The sequence below is a fragment of the Schistocerca cancellata genome, chromosome 8, assembly GCF_023864275.1.
Source record: "Schistocerca cancellata isolate TAMUIC-IGC-003103 chromosome 8, iqSchCanc2.1, whole genome shotgun sequence".
Classification (NCBI taxonomy): Eukaryota; Metazoa; Arthropoda; class Insecta; order Orthoptera; family Acrididae; genus Schistocerca; species Schistocerca cancellata.
In genome coordinates, this window is record NC_064633.1 from 587722109 (window position 1) to 587729968 (window position 7860).

Sequence of the window (7860 nt, forward strand, 5' to 3'; positions counted from 1 at the left end):
CGAAATGTCTGCAGAGCAGGGTGGCCAGGGTGTTGGACCGTTCCTTCCAATCCACCGATCCGGACATTACTCCCTTTCCAGACATTACGCTCCTTGGCTTTTTTCTGGGGCTATATCAAGAACAGAGTCTTCGTCACACCAGTTGCTGGCGTTGATGAACTGAAGGCTAGGATACAAGCTGCTGTGGGTACTGTGACAGAACACATGTTACGAAAACCTGGCGGGAACTGGAATAGTGCCTCTACATTCTCTGAGCTACCAAAGGAGTACACGTTGAGATTTACTAACGTTGTTGTTGTTGTTGTAGTCTTCAGTCCTGAGACTAGTTTGATGCAGCTCTCCATGCTACTCTATCCTGTGCAAGCTTCTTCATCTCCCAGTACCTACTGCAACCTACATCCTTCTGTTCATCTCTTGGTCTTCCTCTACGATTTTTACCCTCCACGCTGCCTTCCAATACTAAATTGGTGATCCCTTGATGCCTCAGAATATGTCCTACCAACCGATCCCTTCTTCTAGTCAAGTTGTGCCACAAACTTCTCTTCTCCCCAATTCTATTCAATACCTCCTCATTAGTTATGTGATCTACCCATCTAATCTTCAGCATTATTCTGTAGCACCACATTTCGAAAGCTTCTATTCTATTCTTGTCCATACTATTTATTGTCCATGTTTCACTTCCATACGTGGCTACACTCCATACAAATACTTTCAGAAATGACTTCCTGACACTCAAATCTATACTCGAAGTTAATAAATTCCTCTTCTTCAGAAACGCTTTCCTTGCCATTGCCAGTCTACATTTTATATCTTCTCTACTTCGACCATCGTCAGTTATTTTGCTCCCCAAATAGCAAAACTACTAGTTTAAGTGTCTCATTTCCTCATCTAACTCCCTCAGCATCACTCGCTTTAATTCGACTACATTCCATTATCCTCGTTTGCTTTTGTTGATGTTCATCTCATACCCTCCTTTCAAGACAGTGTCCATTCCGTTCAACTGCTCTTCCAAGTCCTTTGCTGTCTCTGACAGAATTAGAATATCATCGGCGAACCTCAAAGTTATTATTTCTTCTCCATGGATTTTAATACCTACTCCGAATTTTTCTTTTGTTTCCTTCACTGCTTGATCAGTATACAGATTGAATAACATCGGGGAGAGGCTATAACCCTGTCTCACTCCCTACCCAACCACTGCTTTCCTTTCATGCCCCTCGACCCTTATAACTGTCATCTGGTTTCTGTACAAATTGTAAATAGCCTTTCGCTCCTTGTATTTTACCCCTGCCACCTTCAGAATTTGAAAGAGAGTATTCCAGTCAACATTGTCAAAAGCTTTCTCCAAGTCTACAAATGCAAGAAACGTAGGTTTACCTTTCCTTAATCTAGCTTCTTAGATAAGTCGTAGGGTCAGTATTGCCTCACGTGTTCCATTAAGTGGTCTTAAAGAAAGCTAGTAACACTAACCTATGTAACGGCATCAAATGTAACTTATTATGTCAAACGGTTATTCTGTAATAAATTGTTATAATCAGGGCAAGAGTTTGTGCTCATCCATTTAAGTCTGGCGCCAACCAGTCTTTCCTCGTATTAGCTCTAAAATCCTCAATTAAAAAAAAGAGACTTCCAGTTAATTACTAGCGGGAATTTGTGTAAAGAGAGATCACTGCATTCACAGATTAAAGTTTATAAAAATTTGATTTAGTTCCTGTTTTTTTTCCACGGTAACAAGTTTATCAATTACCAGCACTGAATGGAAATGAGCGTACGGCATTGTAGGCCGGAAGTACTCCATTCGGGGAAGTTCGGCGGCCGGGGGCAAGTACTTATTGCATTCGACGCCACATTGGGCGACTTGCACGCCGGAGTCGGGGATGAAATGATGATGAGGACAACACCCAGTCCCTGAGCGGAGAAAATCTCCTTCCCCAGCCGGGAATCGAACCCAGGCCCCTTGGCGTGGCATTCCGCCACGCTGACCACTTTTTTTAAATCTCATTTTGTTCTTTGTATCTGTTCTGGGCGGACGTCGAAAGACACCTGTTTCAGTTCGTTGTTGACCCATGAACTCAGTTTTATTATTACAGAGGGCAGCTATCCCTCCGACCGAACACGCTGAGCTACCGTGCCGGCTAACCACTCAGCTAACGGGAACGGACGCCAGTACTGAATGTTATGCGAATCCAAGAACTTAAATAAACCCAGGCAGTATCGTGCGCACTCTAAAGTCTCGCTACAATTCTGAATCCTACTCGCTTAAAATTCAAGTTAAAGTTCCTCATTTGCGAACGTGCAAATTTACTATTCCCAAAAACCACTCGCTAAGATCGGCGGTGAAATTTCAAAGAGCGTAATCGTATCCTGAGGAAAAATTTTCAAAGTTCGCAGTTCGAAAATATTTCTAAGTGTTTGCAAGCGACACAAAAACAAAATGGTTCAAATGGCTCTGAGTACTATGGGACTTAACATCTGAGGTCACCAGTCCCCTAGACTTAGAACTACTTAAACCTAACCAACCTAAGGACATCAGACACATCCATGCCCGAGGCAACATTCGAACCTGCGCCGTAATAGCAGTGTGGTTCCAGACTGAAGCGCCTAGAACCGCTCGGCCACAACGGCCGGCGCAAGCGACACACATATAAATTTTATAAGTCTACGTTTAGACACTTAAGCAAATTTCAACACTTCTGTGAAGTGAGTGTCTTGCTGCGCATACAAAATTCACGACTATGACTGCATCCTTCTGAATACTGCCAGAATCCGACTATTCGCCTCCAAGCGCAAGCAAAACTAGACTCTTTGGACCAAGATGGTTGTCAGGTATTTATATTCTTGCACTGGAATGTGAGTTAACACACACTTTTTTCTTTCAGAACATACAATAACTACAAATAATATGCATGAGTTTCCATGAAAATATTCTCAGCTTTTCATTGTTGCCTTCAGTTTTTCATTATATCCACGAGTTTTTTTGTAAATTCTAATTCTGTTATGAAAAACGTTATTTGTTGTTGTATTGTCGTTAACAGATATAAACAATGAAAAATAAACATACTCACACTTCCCTAACTAGGGCTGTTTTACAATACTGCTGCTGCTTACAACATATTAATGAACATTATGGCTAAAATTCACTATTTTCCTGTGTGGAAAGCACATCCCATCCATTATTTCAAAACTGGTAATGTTTATAACAATCCAGTTTTGATTATTTGATAGATTGCTACGAATCTTATACATCGGCACTTCATTTATAACAATCGGTAAAGGCATCGACCAGCTGTTAATTTTCAAAGTTTTTAGTCTTCACAAAGTAACTTAGAAACGAGCTCCGTACATCGTAACGAGGGCGCGTCTACACCATAGCGCTCGTCACAGTTTTCTCCTCTTTTACTTGTGGCACAGGCTTTCCAGTACCTTAATGGGTTCACTGTTTTATTGATATATTTCATATTCACCATTTAGCTGCTCCCTCTGGCCAATCACGGCGGCCATTTCCTCCATTCTTTGCCCCCAGTGGCCAGCGAGCACGAGAAATTCCGACCACTCGTTTTCAGAGCATCCTGAACGTCTGCTGGCCACCAGGATTCCTCATAGTTCCTGAACGACCAAATAGCAGAAGCTCAAAGAGCGCTGACATCTAACGGTGGAACTTCAAAGTGGTGCCACTGTGGGCAGTTGAGAGCGGCCTCAAGTGGGTTGTCACCGCCCCTCTTAAGGCTGCGTTCACACTGCCGGCCGGGCCGGGCCGGGCTGACGCGTACTGTCTCGGCTCGTGCCTAGCCAGCTCAGGCCGACGTGTAGGGCATTCACACTGCGCGCCGCGCCGAGCCGGGTCGGCGGAATGGGGGAAAATCCACTTCTCCGATTTTCATGTTCTAAAAATTCTTAGAGGTATATAAGACTGCGCCACATCGTTTTATGAACTCATTTTTTCCTTAAAAGCGTAACTTACGCCGTGAAAAAAGAAAAAGTCTACTTTTCGTTTCGCGTGATTTCTTAGTTTCGTAACGCTTCCCAGCCGATTTTGAAGAAATTATGCGGCTAAAAAATCTGATTTTTGTACACGTGCTAGTGTAACTTCTTAGCTTCGTATTGAATCATTTATCTTTTCATATTTCTTAACAGTCATTGTGAAATGATGCTATTTGTCAACGTTGTGCACTTGATTTACAAATCTTGTAGTGAAAAAGTTATGTAGCGGGTAGCTTACTGTTAGATCCGTTTTAGACCATACATTGTTGCGAATGAAATGTAGCTAAAAGTACCAAAAAGTTTTTGAAATGATAATGACACTGATATCTGTCTCTGGTCACAAGTAATGCGAGATATTCAGTGGCGTCAGTGCCGCGTCCGCAAGCCACGGAGTTCGAGCGGTTACAGCTTGGTTTAATGTAGTCATATAATGCAGGACAGAAAAAAAACTAATTACTAGTGATCAGTGGTGTAAAACTAATCACAAAAACAAACTGGAGATTTGTGATACGTTTACTGCAGAAACTGAAGCGCAATTCCGTAGTCTCGTTGTCTACTTTGACAGAAAAAAAAAATATGGAGAGTTAATGAAACTACTGTAGATCGACACAGATGTGCGTTTCATTGTTCTTCATTATTTTTTTCCTTCCTTGGCGGGCTGCGCTGCACCGTCAAGGTAATCCCTACTCTTTGGCTATATGGCTGCTAGTTGCCGAAAGCCAAATAAATAAATTTAAAAAAAATCCCCACCCTTCGACAGCTGACAAGCAAGTCACTAGAAAACGCAGCTGCTGTCAACAGTTGCTCGCCTTTGGCTAGTCTGTGCTGTCGTGTAGAACAATGTCTTCACTCTTTTATTGGTATTGTTTTGACTCTGCAGTAACTCGTCGAGTTTTGAAGTACAGAAGAACTAGGAGGTTATGGATTCATCCCATAAATAGCGACAGACATTTAGGAGAGCTTTTTTCTTTACATGAAGAACTTAAAAACTAATCTGAAAATTTTTATTCATATTACAGAATGAATCATAATACATTTCAGTATGTGCTGCAGAACATTCAAGACAAAATTTCGAAACAGAACACAAATTTTCGCAGAAGTATAACAGCAGAAGAAAAATTGTGTATAACGATAAGGTAAGATTCGTTAGTACACACTTTTTGGTTTGCAGTAGAACTTTGTGCAGCATTCACTACCTCCAATTAATTGTAGTCATGCTTTTGTATTTTAAATTTCACAAACGCTTACCTCTGAGGGGAAGAGAGTTTATGGGACTCCAGAGAATCATCAGTAAGTAATTAGCTTCGTCATTTTGGGTAATGTCTTGCTGTGCCTTCAACGAAGAATCGCAGATACACTCCTTCAGAATTTTCCAACTTTTTCTTCGTTTTTCTTCATGATGCAGCGCTTGGCAGTGGCGATGGTTCATCATGTGGAGCCACTGATGACCTCACAGAATTCTTTTCATTACCTTGTATTTGTAAGATAGACAGACTGATATGCCCTTTGACTCAGTGGTTCTATTTCCACTGGTAAGGAACTGTGCATAGCTCTTGGAACTTAGGAAAATCATATGACAGAACAAAGCCCGAGTGGAATTGCATTTTAATAATTCCCTGGATCACATGACCTTATTTTGCCAAGTTATACAAGTTATTCTCTGTAACTGTCTCTCAGGTCTTTGCATTTCGATTTCATTATTTTAATTGAAATAATATAGAAGGATACAAGAAAATGTCTCTTTAATTATTTATTGTTGTATAACTATGAAATGACATGGACTAAGTAAATATCTACTGTGCAAACAAAACTGTAAAAACTTCGCCCAACACCACACTTGAGTAACACATTTTACGATTTTTTTTCTCAGGTATCTGTCCACTGGCATCTCCTTTCATGCACTAGCATCGTCATTCCGATTAGGAGTGTCCACCGTATCAGTGTTGGTGAAAGACGTTTGTATGGCCATATGGGAGTCACTTGCTCCCATTCATTTACCAACGCCAACTGTTTCTCGATTTAAAGAAATTGCCAGTGAAATGCATACGAGATGGGGATTTCCAAACTGTGTTGGATGTATAGACGGGAAGCACATACGTGTCCAATGTCCTAAACTTTCTGGCAGCATGTTTTACAATTACAAACAGTATTATTCGATTGTACTCCAAGCAGTTGCTGATGCAAATTACAAATTTATAGCTGTGGATGTTGGTGCCTACGGTAAACAGTCTGATGCAGGTGTGTTTAAAGAAAGTATGTTATATAAGAAACTTACAAATGGGGAGCTGTTATTACCGCCACCAACAAGACTTGAAGGAATGTGTCAGGAATTACCGTACGTCATTTTGGGAGATGAAGCTTACCCCTTATTAGAGAATTTGATGAGACCTTTTCCTCGGAGAAATTTGGACAACGAGAAGATTCTATACAATGATATGCATTCCAGAGCAAGAAAAGTTGTTGAATGTGCATTTGGTATAATGACCAATAAATGGAGACTACTGAGGAAGGAAATTGAAACATCCGTTGACGTAGCTGATCACATAGTCAAGTGCATTTGTCTACTTCATAATATTGTCAATTGTCATTGACAGAGAAGGATGCAATGTTGAAGCTGAAAAGTTTTGTAACAATGCTGATATGCAGACAGCTGGTGCCACATTCAACAGAAATTCCATATTACGTCCGAAAACTGTCAGGAACACTTTTGTTGAATATTTCGTTAAAAATGCAACTTAAAATAATTAAAAAACCTCTCAAATAAATTTTGGAATTGAAAGTACTTTGCTATTTACTGTATTTTTTTGTATCTCATTTCACTGTAAATAAAACAAATAAAATTATAAAGGAAAATAATTTATATTTGTGCGTACTATCTGAAACACACTCCTTGGCTACTTCGTTCCATAATCTGGAAACTGCATCATTACTGTCATACTAGCCGAAATTCTGATACCAAATTGATGGACACAAGTTAATGTCATGTATATGTTATTCTGCATCCATTAAAGTAAGAACATCGCAAAAAGATGTCACAGACAACAGCTTATAGTAACGTGCCACAACATGACTTTACAATGCATTGTCATCTGGTAGGGACACATTTCCGTCCCTCAGTGACACTCATATCTGCCTCCGTTTACAAGTAAATGCGAACTATTCAGTGGCGGCAATCCGCGATCGCTGGCAAGCTATTGTTGTAAATGCATGTAAATACGGTAGATTAAATAAATGAAATAAAAGTAATTTCGCATGTACCATCATAATAAACGTAATTTTTCCTCACTGATTGTGAAATGTGAGGTAACATCTTAAAATAAAAGACGTGTGCAGTCACACTTGTGATGAAAGCAGAAGGGAGACGTGTGATGCGTGAACTGCAGAAGCTGTAGTGCTGCTCCACAGGCTCGCGCCTGCGGTCGGCTCGCGCCGGCAATATTAAACACTCGGAATGTCGTCGGCTCGGCTCCGGGAGGCTCACGCCGTGTCGGCGCGGCCCGGCCGCCAGTGTGAACACCGCAATTCAAAACCATGTGTTTGATATCGAAGCAGGCGGCGGCCCGGCCAGGCTCGGCTCGGCCCGGCCGGCAGTGTGAACGCAGCCTAAGGCCTGGCCTGACAGAACGCGGCCTGGCCGTCCGGCCTGTGGCCTTGAACCGCAGCCGGCAGGCTGCACTGTTGTATCGCTCGTTACTGAATGGCGGCGGTCACACAGAGTGCGGCTTTGACGCAACAGCACACGGCCTGCCGCACCGGCCGCCGCCGGGTTGTCACAGATTACAGATTCGCCGCAAGCCGGAGCGGCTGCTTGCCTCTGTTAAGGCCTGGCCAGACAGAATCCGGCCTGCCGCAGCGACGGACGGCGCAGCGGTGGGCCGGACC

At 42.1% G+C, this 7860-nt stretch overlaps 1 protein-coding gene across 1 annotated transcript; it reads left to right on the top strand.

Annotated features, from left to right (window-relative positions):
- The first annotated feature begins 4720 nt into the window (after nucleotides 1-4720).
- Nucleotides 4721-6673, top strand: LOC126095138 (uncharacterized). The gene is made up of 3 exons (XM_049909858.1): nucleotides 4721-4895; nucleotides 4998-5114; nucleotides 5849-6673. Exons 1-3 carry the CDS (start codon nucleotides 4819-4821, stop codon nucleotides 6567-6569), a joined length of 915 nt encoding a protein of 304 aa, XP_049765815.1. The 5' UTR covers nucleotides 4721-4818; the 3' UTR covers nucleotides 6570-6673.
- The last annotated feature ends 1187 nt before the right edge of the window (nucleotides 6674-7860 follow it).

Coding starts and splice junctions, on each gene's coding strand:
- LOC126095138 (XM_049909858.1), top strand. CDS start 4,819: ATGTCTTCACTCTTTTATTGGTATTGTTTTGACTCTGCAGTAACTCGT. Junction 4,896..4,997: donor AAGTACAGAAGAACTAGGAG/GTTATGGATTCA, acceptor TTCATATTACAG/AATGAATCATAATACATTTC. Junction 5,115..5,848: donor AAATTGTGTATAACGATAAG/GTAAGATTCGTT, acceptor TTTTTTTCTCAG/GTATCTGTCCACTGGCATCT.